This window comes from Erythrolamprus reginae, chromosome 5 (assembly GCF_031021105.1).
Source record: "Erythrolamprus reginae isolate rEryReg1 chromosome 5, rEryReg1.hap1, whole genome shotgun sequence".
Taxonomy (NCBI): Eukaryota; Metazoa; Chordata; class Lepidosauria; order Squamata; family Dipsadidae; genus Erythrolamprus; species Erythrolamprus reginae.
The window spans coordinates 62,411,750-62,430,203 of NC_091954.1; the positions used below are offsets into that span (position 1 = coordinate 62,411,750).

Genomic DNA, 18,454 nt, shown 5'->3' on the forward strand with positions numbered 1-18,454 from the left:
TACAAATTATATTGACTGGTTCCTAATATGATTTAATTGCTTATTTGTACCCGGACTATCATTAAGTGTTGTACCTTATAATTCTTGACAAACTTATCTTTTCTTTTATGTACACTGAGAGCATATGCACAAAGAGAAATTTCTTGTGTGTTCAATCACACTTGGCCAATAAAATTCTATTCTATTCTAATTTATATCTGCATATACATTTTAATTGACCACATTAGGGAAATAACCCATTCAATAAGAAAAAGTAGATTTATACACTGCTTTCAAATGGATTAGATGACAATAAAACTGTAATATTCAAATCAAATGCTAAGCAATCCTTATGGGGTAAGATCAAATATGGAGGCTTTAGTATCTTTTCCATAGCTAGATATAGAACCAAGTACCAGTTTTATCTAAATATGCCACCCCCTTTCCTAAATGTCAATCTTAAAATAATAAAATTTATATAAGCTAAGTTGAGAGATAAATGCCACAGTGTTTCTATTATTGGAGCAAGTAATAAAGAATCCCGTGAACTTTAAGAATATATTACCGTAGCATGAGAGTTTATCTTGCCTACACAAACTTATGCCAAGTTAAATTATTAGTCATTATTAGAGTTTACATTATTTCGTCATCATGCAATCATAAACCTTATTATATTGTTCCAAATTAGAGCAAATTTTACAAATTTGCTAATACTATTAAAGTAAATCAAATATGGTAAAATATGAAGAAAAATGGTGGTTCTGAGTTTATAAGATACTTTAAAAAGTGAAGGTTGTTACAGTAGTTCTGTCTGTCAACAGAGTATAAAGAAATGTAAAAGAACTAAAATTCACTACCCCTTAATCATCAAGGCAAAAAGAAAGGATGGACATGTTAACATACACTAACTGTGCTATTTCATTTACTGTATATTGTTATTGTTGTTGTACAACTGATTAGACAATGAATGGTAATTTTAGCACTGTTTATAAAATTTATTGCATTTTTACAGTTTTTCATTCTTGATCAAATTCCACAAATTGCTGATGAATAGCGTATTTCCTTTATTAACTTGTCCCCACCACCAGCAATCCAGACAAGCAAAGGTGGTAACTTACCTTCTTCCAGAAATAATTACAAGCAAATTTTTGGATGTAATATGGGGCAAATTCATTCCATTACAATTTAGACACTTTAAAAGTGATAGCTGAATCCAAATGATTTCAAACAGTATACAAGAATTGTATGGTTTGGTTTTTGCTCCTACAATAGTAACAGTGGTGGGTTTGCTACCAGCTCGACCCAGTATGGTGAATTGATAGCGGCAGCTGTGGGAGGCTCCACCCACCCACCCAGAGGTCACCCTTCCATTCCCAAACTGGTAGCAAGGTAAGTAGAATCCATTACTGAGTAGTAAATATACTGAATAGATTGTTACAATTATATTTATCAAAACTTTAGATACCCAAGGCTATCTAGAGGCTTCCTAATATAGGAAGTAAAATACATATAATTTTGGTGGTTAATAATTATTGTTTTAGAACTAGTCCTAACTAATGCATAACTAATGCCTAACATTTGCTTGTAATTATGAATAAAGCATGTTAATATTCTCCACAATAGTTTTAACATTTAACTCTGCATCTTCCAAAGCAATGACCTTTCAAAAAAGATTGGCTTTTTAAAAAAAGAAAATCAAAATATTTATCATAATTTCTCTTTGGATTTAATTTTCATCCCTAAGGCAGGAAGAAACATCTCACCACAAAACCACATTCAAAGCAATTTATTTTAATACACATTTCAGCACCTCATACAGTGATTCCATCATATGACTTGCTACTGAATGATAAAATCACAATAGTAAAGAAATTTAGGTATAGAAAGCCATAGATGGTTTCATGCCTAAGCAATTTTTAAATGTTTCTTCAAGCTTTCTCACATGTTCCTATCTTCCTAAAAAAAATTGTTATTGCATATTGCACATTGCTATAACTTAATGCTGTTGTGCGAAGTTTATAAAATTTAATTTTTGTATTTTCTTAAGATATTAATAATGTAAATATTTTTTTCCTGGGATTTTTGGATGTAAATTCAAGAAGAGGTAGTTGGAGACAATGAAGCTTTAAAACAGCCGCATGCATTACATCCAATCCTCAGTGTATTTTTCGTAATCGATTGACTTCAGAAAAACTAACTTCCAAATCAAGCATTTTTAAAAATGCAGTATAAGATTATGCTGCTGTTATTTTTGGTTTTTGGTTTTTAAAAAAAGGCATATTCCATTGATATCAATACAGTAAGATGTAGAATTCTTGTGGGTAGACTAAAATTCACATGAACTTGCCTGTGACAGAGTTGTATAAAAAGAACACAGACATCTTTGGAAGGAAAGAAATATGTGAAAAAGCAATATACTCTAGGAGGATGCCACAACATGTGACATTATGTCTTGATGCTATAGCTATGCCACAATTTTGGGAGGTGGATTGCTAAGCGGGAAACCACCTCCAGTGAAGCGTGGAACTCTGGCTCTTTGTCCAGTGAAGTCATGTTCTATGTTACTCAAGGCTTTCTCCTTTTCCCTAGGAGATGAAGAAAAACAAAAGAGAAAGGAAATAAAGAAAGAAGATGTATATTCGTAATGGCAAATATTCTATCAAAAGATCATTTAAAATATGTTGATGAAATACATCAATATTTTAAGCACCCACAATTAGACATCTGTTTGAATCTAATTAAGCAACTGCTGATTGAAATGTATTAAAAATTGGAAATGAATCACTCTCCTACTGTTAACCCCTTGAAATTGTTTCTCATTAGAAACGTTATAATTGTAAATTAATTGCAAACTTTGTAATTCAGAAATTCTAACCTTAATACCACTTTTCAAAATAAGTATTTTTTCCCCAAATGATTATCTAAGGAAAAATAGAATGTGTGTTTGTAACACATTTTGTATTCGGACAAAACCAACACTATGTATATAACTCTAAATTGTTATGTTCCCCAGAATATGTACCATAGGATGAATAAACACTACTTAAATTTACCAGTCTAAAGAGAAAAAAACAATTTGAATGTTCATTCAGCCATTTAATATGTACTAAGTAGAGCAATGTAAGGAACCAATTTTTGTGCACAGAGATGCATGACTGCACAAATGCTACAGAATGTTCCATGAAATTCATTAAACCAATGAAAAATTATATGGCCTTAATATAAAAGCTGTGCGACTAAAACTGAATTCAACATACAGCCAGCTAAGTTTTAAAATGCTTATATTGTTTTCTGCAATTGGTAATATTCCAAGAGCCAAAATGTCTATCATGATTTTAAATACACTTGCATAACATTGAAAAATTAGAGCCTACTTGTGTGTAATATACACACATGCATGTCCAAGCCAAATCTTTAAAGATGATCAATTAAATTGTATGTGGCACTTGTTACATTAATGATATACAATGGAGATAACACTATTACTTTATCTTGCTATTTCTATCTGAAAACTGGTACAATTAGAATATTTGGGGGGAAAAATCTACTGTAAACTCATAAAATTATGCAATAAAATTCATAATCAGCAATGGAAGAAAAGGCAAATCTTTGATCAGCCACCAGCTAATGTTCTTTGTCCTTCTTTAATTATATAATGATTTAAATAAATCAGGTTCGATTCACACATTTTGATCTGTTCTGTTTATCACAAAAGTTGCAGAGTGCATTAGCAAAGTTCTATGGTTTCTACCACATTATAATATTTCTCTTATACTCTAAATTTGAACTAAATTGGTAAAGCAGAAAACAGAAATATTCTCAGCAGAGAACATTTTGGAAGAATAATTTACTTTTTGTAATAATCTACTATCTGCAAAACTATATAAAAGATTAAAAAGTTTCTTAGTCTTATGCCCCAAGTGAATTCTGTAGATGTATAAAAATTCAGAAGACCAAAAGTAAGTACATTCTCATCAATATAGATACTATATATAGTGGTATTATATTTTGGACCATGGCAAAACAAATAAATAGATTAGAAATTGAGAGAGAGAAAAGAGGGCATTTCACTTTAAAAAAAACATGAAATGTCAGTTGTGGCTAATCTCAATTATCTAATCCTAGGAATATGTATCATTTATTCCACATACATAACTGGAAAAGTGCTGTCACTATCAGAGTTCAACTAGTCATTTCTCATTACGTGCTCCATTCTTGCGATTGTTCTTACTACAATTACTAATACTTCTTACCTGTTTTCCTGCTCCTTGCGTTTTTGAGTGAGGTATTTCTTCTTTATATTCAGAAGTTCATTTGCAAGTCTTTCAATCTCGTATTTGTATTCTTGACTCTGTGATTCATACATATTCAGCTCAGAAGATAAAACCTTAAAAAGTCAAAACAAAACCTCTTATAGTGCATCAAGTCAGTGATTTGCCTTTATGCTATTTCAAGTTCTTAAAGAATGTGACATAAATCCATTCCTGGAACAAGGAGAACTTTGATTGTCTTAGCAGACAACCTTATGCAGGGAGTGTTGCTTACAGTTACACCAATAGATTGGGAGAAATGAGAAAGGGAAGAGAAAGAATGACAGTTTTTTCTATGCGTACCCCAGTCAATAAAATTATTCCCATAAAGATGCTCACTCACTCCTAACTTTGGCCATCTAGTTTAGAAAAGTCTTAAGATATGACAGAATTTCTTAATCAACTCATTACTATTCATTGTCAACATTGAATCATAGAAAGTAGAAATTACTTCTAATTACTGCCTGTCCCTTAGATGGTTTCTGCAAACTAGTTATAAACAGAAGAAAATAAATTGACTAGTTTGCTAGGAAATTAAAATGGGAAAAAAATTGAAGGGCATATAAAATTCTAGCATTGTCTCCAATTGCCATAAAAGGATCTACATTTACAGCAATGGTTTATTAAATTACTTTTTCATATCTTAATTTGATCAACATTTCACAAAATAGATACCCTTGACACAATTATGAAATTTTCATACAAGTTTTTTGTTAATCGGGTTAATGCTGTCTTTTGCTCCTGTATGAAAGGTAAGATGAAAACTCCAACAAACCAATGTAAATCTTCATTAATATTTATAAAACTGTTCTTAATGTGATTCATTAATATTATTCAAAATCTTCCTTACGTTTACAGATTTTTGTTAAACTGAAGAAATTAGGACTACAAGAAAAATTTGGATCCAACCAAAGATGAATCTAGAAGTATTCAGCTTTCAACTCTTTACATGTAGACATTTCCTAAAATGCTATAATTAAAACATAAAGGTATGTCACCATCTTGATTGTCATAAGAATCTGTTATTTTTATTTATTTTATTTATTCAATTTTTATGCTGCCCTTCTCCTTAGACTCAGAGCGACTTACAACATGTTAGCAATAGCACTTTTGAACAGAGCCAGCATATTGTCCCCACAATCCGGGTCCTCATTTTACCCACCTCGGAAGGATGGAAGGCTGAGTCAACCTTGAGCCAGTGATGAGATTTGAACCGCTGACCTTCAGATCTACAGTCAGCTTCCTTGGCCTGCAGTATAGCACTCTACCTGCTGCGCCACCCCGGCATTTTAGTATTAGTGTTGTTTCTTTTTATATGTTGTAAGCCACCCCGAGTCCTTGGAGAGGGGCAACATATAAATAAATGAATGAATGAGTGAATGAATGAATGAATGAATGAATAAATAAAGCTTCTCCCAAGGCAAGGCTAGGCTAAAACCTCTTAACCAAGGGTTCAAGAATCCAGGAACATCTGACAAGGAAGTTGTCATAAAATTCAAAAGCCACAACAAATACTGCTGTGCAATAAAAGTAAATCCTATTTATATTGAAAACAAAGTTCATTAGCTGTGCAACAGCCTAAAAGAGCCTTGGGTAGAAAATCTGGTTAACAAAATGAACTGAAATTATTTTGTTTTGAGTTTGAAATTTCAACTCAAATACCTTTACTAAGCTCAAAACAGCGTCACAGTATTTATGAGGCTGTAACAAAAATGTAGAAAAATAGCAAGTGTAGAAAAATAGCATATTCTATGAATTAAGATGTTCAGTGCAACCTCTGAATGTTTTTGTAAATTACAAACATCTATGGTTTATTATTAATTAGAAGGCTAGGCGAAATCACCTATGCTTTATTTACAATAAGTTTTGGGGGGAAATAAACTCGAGCTTCTTACTTTAAGTTGTTTTGTCTTCTCCCTCAGTGTGTGTCGATATAGCTGTAATTGTTCTGCTGCTTCGGGCCCAGGCTGACGAGCTAAAATGTGTTTCAGTTCCACATACAATTTCTCCTTTTCCTAGAAGAAACCATTCATTATAATTCCAAAATATTACACCTATTCTATTTTAGAAAATAAAGGTGCAAATGTGACAGCATCAGCAAAGAAAAATAAGAATAAAAAAGTAAAGAAGTTTGTAAGAAAACTTGTTTTACTTAAATTTTTGGGAAAGTCAAGCTTATCACTGTTATATTAATGAAATGGATTAATGATATCACCAGAGGATGAGGCTTCACCTCTTATTCCTAGGAATGAAGGAATTTACAAAAGTAAATTTATAAGTAATTTCAATTTCTTAGGTTATTAAAAAAAATGGTAGACTCTCTCAAAGGTGCTTTTTAAAAAGGCAACTGGACTAGAAACTTGTCCTCAGCTTACAAAGCTTCTTCTCCCTACCTCTGTCAAAGAGAGATACATGTCCTATGACTAAGGCGACCAGACGTCCCCCTTTCCGCAGGACAGTCCCGCTTTTGAGCAATTTTTTCCCCATCCCAGGGCATTTTTTTAAAGTCCCAATTTTTTTGAAACAAGCCACAGACTGGACATTGGTGGACATCCACATTGGTCAATTTTGAGCAGCGTGGAAGCTGAGCTTCCTTCTTCATGGCTTCCAAGTTTTTCCCCCAGCAGATTCTACTTGGTGGTGCCAGGAAAAAACTCGGAAGCCATGAAGAAGGAAGCTCAGCTTCCACGCTGCTCAAAGTTGACCAATGCGGAGGTCCACCAATGTCCAGTTGGCGGCTTGTTATGTGGGCTGTCCTTCAATGTCCAGTCAGTGGCTTGTTGGCTGGGCTGCCCCTCGTGCCTGCATCTCCTCCATGAGCTGGTGATTCTGCACTGCAGGCACACCTATTGCAAGTGCAGCACCCAGAGCGGTGGCGGTAGCAGCGGCCAGTGTGTCCGCTGCGCCGTCCGGTGTCCTGTCTCCACCTGTGCCTTTCCCGCAGCCCCCAGCATGGCCAGCAACAGCAAAAGGGAAGAAAAGGAAAAGGAAGTGCGGCCAAGGCGTTCACGCCCCCCCTCCTCCAACAGTCCATGCTTGGGGGAAGGCAGATGGAACGGCAAATAGAGATGGCTCCGTCCTGGTGCTTTTCCTTCCTGACAGACCTTCACCCTGGCGCTGCCAATGGAGCGACTGAACACACTCTGCTTCTGCCTCTGGGTCGGCGTTGCCTCGGAAGCAGGTAAGAGAGGCAGCACAGGCACCCACCATCAACAGGGGAGAGAGAGAGAGAAGAAAGGAAGAGAGAGGAAGAGAGAGAGAAAGAAAGAAAGGGAGGGAGAGAGAGGAGAGAGATAGCAAGAGAGAGAAAGAGAGAGAAAGCAAGAGAGAGAGAGGGAGAAAGAGGGAGAGAGAAAGAGAAAGAGTGAGAGGGGGGAAGAAAGAGAGAGAGAAAGAGAGAAAGAGGGAGGAAAGAGAGAGAGAAAAAGATAGAGATAGCAAGAGACAGAAAGAGAGAGAGAAAGAAAGTGGGGGGAGAGAAAAAGAGTGAGTGAGAAAGAGAGAGGGGGGAAGAGAGAAATAAAAAGATAGCAAGAGAGAGCAAGAGAGAGAGAGAGAGAGAAAGAAAGAAAGAAAGAAAGAAAGAAATAGCAGGAGACAGAGAAAGAGGGACAGAGAAAGAGAGTGAGAAAGAGAGAGAACAAGAGGGGAGAGAGAGAGAGAGAATGAGAGACATAGCAAGAGAGAGGGGGAGAGAGAGCAAGAGGGGGAGGGAGTGAGAGATAGCAAGAGATAGAGAGAAAGGGAGAGAGAAAGAAAGGGAGGGAGAGAGAAAGAGAGAGAGTGAGGAAGAGAGATAGCAAGAGAGGGGGAGAGAGAAAGAGAGACATGGCAAGAGAGAGAAAGAGAGGGAGGGAGAAAAAGCAAGAGACAGAGGGAGAAAGAGAGAGAAAGAGAGAGAGAAAGAGGGGGATAGAGAAAGAGAGTGAAAGAGACAGAGAAAGTGAGAGAGAGCAAGAGAGAGAGAAAAAGAGAGAGAGAGAAAGCGCGAGAGAGAGAGACAGAGAGAGATAGGAAGGAAGAGAGAGAGAGAAAAGGAGAGGAAGGTATAGAGAAAGAGAGAGGGGGAGAGGAGGAGGGAGAAAGAAAATGACAAAGAGAAAGGAAGAGAGAGAAAAGAGAGAAAAGAGAGAGAGGAAGGGAGGAAGAGAGAAAGAAAGAGGGAGGGAGAGAGAGAGAAAGAAAGAGACAAAGGAAGGGAAAGAGAGAGAAAGAAGGATGGGGAGAGAGAAAGAGATATATATTTTTTTTGCTAATTTTTTTTGGCTAAACTTTTTTAGCCAAATGGTGTCCCTCTTTCCCAATCTGAATATCTGGTTACTTTACTTATGACATACATAGGACAGCATTAAGTACCCTGCCAGCCCTATGCTTATTTATAGTTCAGTATCAGTTATTGACTTATAATTATCAAAATGACGAAATGGCTATTTGTAGCCGTTTGGGTGTTACGTTATTGGAAGTGACAGGCTTGTTACAAACCAAACTCCAACAAGTTAGAAAAGTTGTAACGCTAATTCATCCATCTCTTCATTCATAGGAGCCATAGGGATGCAATGGTTAGCGTACAATATTGTAGCGAACTCTGTCAATAGCTGGGAGTTTGATGCTGACCAGCTCAAGGTTGACTCAGTATTCTATCCTTCCAAGATTAGCAAAATGAGGAGCCAGATTGTTGGGGGTAATATGCTGATGTTGTAAACAACTCAGAGAGGACTGTAAAGCATAATGGAGTGGTATATAAGTCTAAGTGCTACTGATATTGCTATTGCTAGAGAATATATCTGCCTTGCCTTCTGTGAATACCGAAACAAAAATTATGTTAATGCTTTTCCCACTCAGCAACCAGAAACTATCTGAAGTTCTTTGCAGTTAGCTCATTAGCTAAAGAAACTATGTAACCTGTAATTATTCACATATGCTTTTATCTACAAAGCTAGCTCCCTACCAGGTTTATTTCTAGTATGTATAGTTACAACTTAGTCATGGAAACATACTTAAAAAGAAAAATGTTCAAGTCTTTCATTGTAAAAAATTAATTAATTCACTATTAATACTGTTGTCTACTGAACATTAAAAGATAGCTAGGAAAGAAGTACTGAGGGTTTTAAAGCCAGTGCCTAATGAATTTTCATTGGAACTGGGAGAATAGATTGTACAATATACGAGGGAGAAAAGGAAGAATAAAAGAACCACTTGGATAGGTCTGTGTATTGAACTCTACAAAGCAGAACCATTTGGTTTATTTAGAATACAAAACATTTCAGAAAAATATAATCTTGATTTACTAAAGAGAACAAAAGAGGCAAAAATAAACCCTATTCCTTGTATCTTCTTTGTGTTACAATTGTTATGCCACATCCTTAAATGGCTTTTCTGGCAGACCTGGAATTAGATTGACAGTACCATATGTATGGTTCTTTTTAGGATATTGTTTTATTATTTTATTACATTACTGATTTTATTGTGTTTTCTCATCATATTTTAGTATTGTCGTATTTATCCCACTTGTTAGCAGCTCTGAGTCCATTTTGGAATGAGTGGCATATAAATACAATCAATCAATCAATCAATCAATCAATAATGCTCTGTGACAAAATAGAAATTCCTCCTGCCAAGTCTTAGAAATATACCATTAATGATTGGTGTCAGCAACTATGAACACACATATGACATCTTTATGGATACTAATATTTTTAGTGGATTACTAATACAATGGTACCTCATGATACGAACTTAATTGGTTCCAGGAGGAGGTTCGTAAGGTGAAAAGTTCATAAGATGAAACAATGTTTCCCATAGGAATCAATGTAAAAGCAAATAATGCGTGCAAATCCTTCAGGAAAATCCCAAACTTTAGAAGGGAGGCGAACTGAGGGCAGGGAGGAGCAGCTAAAGGGGGTGGGTGGAAGAAGCAAGGCTAGGCTAAAGGGTGAGTGGAAAGGAAGAAAGGCAAGGGGGGGCGCCCCTCCCTTTTCTTTCTTCAAAAGACACCCTTTCAGTGCCTCTGCAAGCACGCTGTTCTCCTAGTTATTTAAATACAGTCTTTTCCCTCTCCAAGCCGCCCCTCCCTTTTCTTTCTTCAAAAAAGGGGGGGGAAAGAAACCCCTTCATCCCAGCAGCAGCGGCTTGGGTTCATAAGGTGAAAATAGTTCGGAAGAAGAGGCAAAAAAATCTTAAACACCGGGTTCGTATCTTGAAAAGTTCGTTAGAAGAGGCGTTCTTAAGATGAGGTACCACTGTATTTATTTAGTGCAATATGTTGAAATATTAGGGCATGAATGCTGATGCCTATTTTGTTGTACCTCAATTTTCATTCAAAGAAATTGCAATCTCTTCGGTCTTACAAGCTTCAGTTTTACAAGAACAGTGGACAGACTGAATCTGACAGATGGTAGAATAAACATTCAAAATCAACTAAATAAATCCAGCAGCTAGAAGGACAAATATGTAATGTGTCACCCAAACAGCAAACGTATAAACAATAAGAGTCAGGAAATAATATTGGCAAGTATAATTTAAGTCTTAAAGTAAATCAACAAGAAGATTAAGTGGCATAAAAGTTCAATACCATTAAAAATGTTTTAACAGAAGTTTCCATTCAAGATTCAGATATAAAAATAGCCTCATTTGGCTCTTTTAGCAACACAATGTCTCAAGAACAATATTAACAAAGCAAGAAAAGATCTAATTATATCTACCAATGTCAGATTCTGAAAGTCTATTTTGATCTAATAAAAACATAAAATCCCTTCTTAGAGACAGATTGGAAATAGGGCTTGGGTAGACACCTGTATATTAAACACTAATTAATATAAATACATTTGTCATACTAATCATTCTTATGCTTGATTAGAAAAAAATAACAGCAGTTTTAAAAATATTTCACACTCACTTCATAAATTTGAGATTTACTTGGAGCTTTAATCTCAGATTCCCTAATGGATAATACCATTTGATCTTATTACTGAGCATCTTTATCTGAAACTTACAGAAGTGTCAGAGAAATCATTTTTACTATGAAGAAGAATGGAAATGATGATGTTTTGTTTAGATAGTTATCAAAAAAGATGTGACAAGGAATTTTTATGCACAGAACTCATCAAACTGAGCCTAGAATCTTCAGGAGAACTTCATACTCATGTCTAGTAGTGCTAAAATTCTGGAACGAGATGCAAGAGGAACTAATAGGATGTTAAATATAAGCTGGACAATTACAAAGGAAATGGCAGTACTGTATTAGTAAAAAGGAATGAAATGGGAGAATTTAGAGAAATTAAAGAAGCAGTTATAGAAAGTACCCAAGCAGTTTTAGGCTGGAAGGATGCAACAAAATGCACAATACAAAATTGGTACCAGTACATGGTGGGCCACATTCAGTTTGAAACTATGGATATAAAGATGACTATGGTTAATGAAAATAAATTGCGAGAACTGATGGGACGATAGGATAGGGTTAGGGGTTATATGGTCAGTAGAATTCGAGACCAAGTTACGAAGAAGAAGTTGGAATTACTTTATAATATGTAAATAAATGTATTGATTTTAGTTTAAAAGGTTATATATAAAGTATACTCTCATTTTGGTGGTGTGATTTGAATGTTATCTGGTGGTGTGTGCACAGATCACTTAGCATTGTGTTATATGTAGTGTGTATGTTTCTATTGTTACAAAAATCAATTAAAAATTATGATTTAAAAAAGGAGGGAAAGAGAACTTTACAATCTTTTCCCTTCAGATCCTGCTGAACTTCTGGGGAGCAATTTGGCAATATCTTCAAGTAAATCCTCCAACATGAGCAGAATACTTTAAACTAGTTCCAATTCATAGAATTAGCTTCCTGAAGCAGTCAAAACAACATTCTCTAAAATGCCATACTCCAGAGTGGGATCAGGATGTTCCAGAATTCTGTGAAGAACTTCATTATCAAATTGATACATTTTACATATCCCTAGGTACAGAGGTACCCACTGGTGATGTCACAATGACATCACTGAACCAGATCAGATGGTACTGGTCCGTAGGCTGTGCCATCTTTTTTTTAATTTTTTTTTAAATTTTTTTGGTTGGAGGGGATTCTTCTGACTATGTGCAGAAGCCACATTTCCGACACTGCACATGTGTCACCATTTTGTTTTCAGCTTTGGGGAAGGGTGTACTGCACATGTGTACATGCACAAGGCACGCGCATGCTTCCAGGAATGCACCCCTGTCTAGGTAAAAGCAGTTGTTAAACTGATTATGTAGTAAATAAGAATTTGATATGCTTGCTAGAACTCTTAGTACAGTGGTACCACTATTTAAGAACGCCTCTACTTAAGAACTTTTCTAGATAAGAACCGGGTGTTCAAGATTTTTTGCCTCTACTTAAGAACCATTTTCTACTGAAGAACCGGAGCCTGGGAAAATTTCCCAGGAATTTGAGAGTGGCACGAAGGTCCGTCCAGTTTTCTGCTATTACCCCAGGGTTTCTCTATCTGGTGCAGTGTATGGGAGGCAGCCTCGCGCTGGGTATATGGGAGGCGCATGCTCCTCCTTGCCCCCACAGAGTCCCTCTTTTTTTTAAGCCTTAAAGTTTTGGATTTTTTTGATTCCCCTCACCTCACCTTCTTCCTTCGGCAGTGACTGTCCTCCTCCTCTTCTTCTTCCTCCTCCTCCCATCCAAATTCCGAGTTTTATTTCTTTCCTAATGGGCTTGCACACATTATTTGCTTTTACATTGATTCCTATGGGAAAAATTGCTTCTACTTAAGAGCATTTCTACTTAAGAACCTGGTCATGGAACGAATTAAGTTCTTAAGTAGAGGTACTACTGTACTAAGTTATACACAAGTAATCCTCAATTTGCAACCAGTCATTTAGCAATTGTTTGAAGTTTTGACAGCCTCAAAAAGGGTACTTTACAATCTCTAAAATACTTTCAGTCATCATAAAGTGCCATGTTTTCACCCACTTCCTATTGTCATGTAACTGTATTTCAGGGGCTCAACAACCAGTTTCTGTTTATGACCAGTTGCAGTATCCCATAGTCAAATAGCCGGTTTATGACCTTTTTAATGGTTTCTGGCTTTTTATGCAACAAAAAAATGCCTATTCAGGAAAATAAATTCACAGTTATGGCCATGCAGAATGAAATTGCAATTGTGTTTATAAATAGAGTATTATCTGTACTTTTTAATTAACTTATTTTCTCAAAGACACTATAAACCCTAGAATAGCATTCTTAAATGTTTTAGCACAAGGGAAGGAGAAACATTATATAATTTTCATATATTGAGGCCTGAAAATGTTTAGGCAAACTAAACTGAAAAAATGTTCTCAATAAAAAGAATGCTAAATAAATAAATAAACTAAATAAATTTAGTTCATGCTAAATAAACAGATATTTAAAAAAGGAAATGTACAAAAGGAATTTGCAAAATGAGTTGAGAAGTTTGTAACTAGTTTACATCCTGACCAAGAAGGAATAAAAAATATTAGAAAGAATTGAATGACAGATGCAGAAATATATTCTCGTGATCTAACTCAGAAGCAGATCCACAGAATATTTCAAGCACCCTGAGGAAAAACAAATTCAGTCTGCTGGGAATTTTTCTAAAAAAGAATTCTGAATATTATTTATATAAATTATATCGGCAGGCACTAGCCGAAATTCTTAAAACTCCTCTAAACCTCATTTAAGCAGTTGTTATGTTAAGAAAAAGGCTGCAGGCTACAAAAGATACAAGAACATCTTTGTAGCAAACTATTCCATTTCTACTGTTTTCCATTAAGGCTCTGTTCTTAAAGAGATTTTTTTTCTTCATGAGTTGTACTCTTTTATTATCTTTCTTCTCTATACTCCTTCATTCATTTGTTCACTAGCATATATCCAGTGAAGGGCTGCCAAAATTTTTACTACCACACTGTGGGCGTGGCTTATGCAGGACGTCCTGCATTTTCTTTCAGCAAATTTCAAATTGGGTGCTCTGGATGGAGCTCCATTTTCGCTCCTCTAGTGCGTCCTCCCCCATCCGGGCAGCAACCCACCCCTGCATATATCCCACAAAGATATGAAACTCATATATACATGAATATGTACACATACATGTTCATGCATATACAGTGATACCTTGTCTTACAAACTTAATTGGTTCCGGGACGACGTTCTTAAGGTGAAAAGTTTGTAAGACGAAACAATGTTTTCCATAGGAATCAATGGAAAGGTGATTAATGCGTGCAAGCCCAAAATTCACCCCTTTTGCCAGCCGAAGGGGCCTAGTTTTGAGCTGCTGGGATTCCCCTGGGGCTCCCCTCCATGGGAAACCCCACCTCCGGACTTCCTTTGCTAGCAAAGCACCTCTTTTTGCACTGCTGGGATTCCCCTGCAGCATCACAAAAACACGGAAGTCCGGAGGTGGGGTTTCCCATAGAGGGGAGCCTCAGGGGAATCCCAGCAGCACAAAAACGGGTGCTTCGCTGGCAATGGAAGTCTGGAGGCGGGGCATCCCAGAGGCGGCGGTGGGTTTTAAGGTGAAAATAGTTTGTAAGAAGAGGCAAAAAAATCTTAAACCCCGGGTTTATATCTCGAAAAGTTTGTATGACGAGGCGTTTGTAAGACGAGGTATCACTGCATATGTTTCCATATCTACATTTATATATCCAGCGAAGGGCTGTTCTACTTACCTCCTACCAGTGAGCCCTCTGAAGCTGTTGTGAGTGCACATGCGCCCGATAGGTGCCCCCGTGCGAGATTTGGCTTCTGCGCATGCACAGCAGGTGAAATCTCATGCAAAGACATGCACAAGAGCGAGATTTTGGCAATTTTCGCTGATATTTTTGCTTCTGTGCATGCACAGAAGCAAAATATCAGCAAACATTGCCAGAATCTCACTTGTGCGAGTGTCCTCACACGAGATTTTGAAGCCAAAACTCACGCGGGGCACATGGGGGCACGTCAGGGGCACACAGCTGCGCATGCATCCTGGAATTTCCTACCGGGATGCAGCACCCGAGCACACCAGCTCCTGCCCACCACTTTATATATCTGCCTACTGCTATGATGTATTAAATAGAAGTTAAATTAAAAGGCATTATTAGATTTATTTTATATGAATATAATTCTCATCAACTAACATTGTGCACTCTTGTACATTTTAGTGGTGGCTGATCAGTTTCATGCTAGAGAAGCATTCTTCTTCACTTAAATCTGAACTAGAATTTGTCTCTGAAATGAACACAAAATTTTCCTTGTAGGTTGAGCAGCAGTAAATGTTTTGAGCTGCAGAATGGCATGTATCAGCAAAACAATTATCAAGCAATGACAACTTGCAACTGTAATTCAAGAATATTTACTGCACTGCTATAGATGAACCTATTTCAACTCAGAAAGCAATATGCACCAGCACTCTTGTGGAAGACTGTTTTAAAACCAGAGCCCTGCTTTTCTAATGCAGTCTTACATTTACAATGAGAAGTGATGTAAAAATCACTTTGTTTAGTAGATAAGGATATTAGGTATAACACAATATACGTGGTTTTGATGCTATTAAATTTACACATACACACACAGTATGTATGTATGTGTGTATGTACACACACACACACACACACACACATGTGCTAGGGTGACAGCACAAAACTGAAGCACCAGCCTGAACATGATGAGTGAGACCTCGTTAAACATCACCATGAATCTCTGAAACTTATCCGGGAAGAAAGCCAAATATGCCAAGACCTTCATACCTGTACCTGTGAAAATCTACGAAAACAGATACATGCATACATACATCGGGCCAGAATATCTCCAGCACCGTCTTCTGCCGCACAAATCCCAGCGACCGGTTAGGTCCCACAGAGTTGGCTTTCTCCGGGTCCCATCGACTAAACAATGTCGTCTGGCGGGAACCAGGGGAAGAGCCTTCTCTGTGGCAGCCCCGACCCTCTGGAACCAACTCCCCCCAGATATCAGAGTTGCCCCCACCCTCCTTGCCTTTCGTAAGCTCCTTAAAACCCACCCCTGTCATCAGGCATGGGGGAATTGAGATATTCCCTTCCCGCTAGGCTTACAAAATTTATGCATGGTATGTTTGTATGTATGATTGGTTTCTTAAATTGGGGTTTTTAAACTACTTTTAATATTAGATTTGTTTATATTGTTTTTTACTGTTGTTAGCCACCCCGAGTCTACAGAGAGGGGTGGCATACAAATCTAATAAATAAATAAATACATATAGTGATACCTCGTTTATCGTGGGTGTTACGTTCCAGGACCACCTGCGATAAATGAAAATCTGCAAAGGAGGATTTTTTCTCTCTCCCCCCCCCACACATTGTCCCTCACTCCCCCCCCCTTTACCTCTCGTCTCTCTGCCTCCATTTCTCTCTCTTGGGGAATCCTCACGAGGGGCTCCCAGAGGCTCCGCTCCGCACCCATCTGCAAAGCGTCACTTTGGCATGGACAAGGCCCCTGAATTAGCCAATTCTGGTGGAGGTAGCTCCAGAAGCTTCCCTCCAGGCTAACTCAGCGGCACACCTGCCTTGTCCCTGCCAAAGCGATACTTTGCTGCTGGGTGCGGAGCGGAGCCTCCGGGAGCCCCTCATGAGGATTCCCCGAGAGAGAGAAACAGAGGCAGAGAGATGAGAGGTAAAGAGGGAGGGTGGAAGTGAGGGACAATGTGTACATGCAGGGAATTCTCCTCAGGAGGGACTCCCGGAGGCTCCGATCCGCACCAGGTTAAGCCCCAGCAGCAACCCGCAATGCACTGAAGCCGCGAAAGATGAACTGCGAAGTGGCGAGGGATCACTGTATATATGTGTGTATGTGTGTGATTTTTTTGTCGTGTGTTTGTGTGTGTGTATGTAACATATTTTGCTGATAATGAAAAGGGAGGAAGACTACTATAGATCTATTTCGGGCTTATTTCCTTTCATCAGGTAGCCACACCTGATGAATGAATGAAATATTCTCATTGAATATTTCATCTGCACAACTATTCCATTTGCACAACAACATATGAAATTGGTGGACAGTTTGATTTCACAGAAATTTGATTTACTTGAAGTTACATTCTGTTTTTTAAGTGTTCCCTTTATTTTTTTGAGATAGGTGTGAGTGTGTTTGTGTATATATGTATGTATGTGTACATGCACACACAGGGGTGCAAATTGAGTGTATCTATCTTTAATCTTTACACAACTTTACCTAAGTACAAAATTGTCTCGGACCTATTTGGGCCTGATGATGTTAGCTAAATGTGAGAATTGATTCAGTTTTTTCATGCTTTCATTGGCTTATTTTAAACCAGAGCAAAGCTGAGTTTCTCTTCTTTAATGCTACATATTGTATCTGTCTTTTTAGTTCCACTTGCATAAAATACTAACTCTTTCTCTCAGTCTGTGAGCTTACACAAGTAATTCTGTTTCAAGGTACCTAGTTGTGAGGTAGGGAAGGACTTCCCCACCTCACATTTTGCAAGGGACAATTCTTATAATTTCACTCCATTCTCATTTTGAATGTAAGAAGATCATAAATCAAAACAGCCTGGGTCAAACCTAGCTGCATTTTAAGATAACATTTCTAGAGATTATCTATATTGCTTAGGATTTATCTATTTCTATTCCACTCCAACAGATATGGCAGCATCCATCCAGAATCAGAAATATTGGGGAAAACATCTGATTTCAAAACTATTATGATATCATTACACCTTCAGATGTTTTTATAGAGGATGCATTATAGTGATGGAGAAAAGACAGTTTAGCAGTTTTTCTCTTTGTTTGGTGGGGAGGTTGTTTGTTTTTTGTTTTACAAACTATAGTCCTTCACACAGCATCATATTATTACAACAAAGTCTGTTATTTTCCCTTTCTTATTAAATGAAATAGAGAGCAATAATTTTACTTTCTTCATGATTACTTATATTAGGCCACAGACAAATTTGTTTGTTTTGCCATTATTTGTGTAACAAAACAGAACTCCAAAACAGAATCATATAAGAAAGAGATCAATATAACTTATGCGTACGCCTCTCTATATATAAAAGAAATACCACTTACACATCATGAAATGATATTGTATTATTGTATTATTCTGTATTGTTTTAAGCTTCCCTGAGTCCTACAGGATTGGGCGTCATAGAGTCGAAAAAATAAATAAAATAAAATAAAATAAATCTCCAGAACCA

At 37.1% G+C, this 18,454-nt stretch overlaps 1 protein-coding gene across 1 annotated transcript in view; it reads right to left on the reverse strand.

Annotated features, from left to right (window-relative positions):
• Positions 1-1,750: 1,750 nt before the first annotated feature.
• The window catches only part of CFAP58 (cilia and flagella associated protein 58), a 79,339-nt gene continuing 62,635 nt past the window's right edge, over positions 1,751-18,454 (reverse strand). Inside the window, exons 16-18 of the mRNA XM_070752803.1 lie at positions 6,185-6,304; positions 4,233-4,366; positions 1,751-2,564 (exon numbers count right to left, since the gene is read on the reverse strand). Coding sequence (XP_070608904.1) covers positions 2,444-2,564; positions 4,233-4,366; positions 6,185-6,304 — 375 coding nt within the window. The 3' untranslated portion in view covers positions 1,751-2,443. The remainder of the gene's footprint in view (positions 2,565-4,232; positions 4,367-6,184; positions 6,305-18,454) is intronic.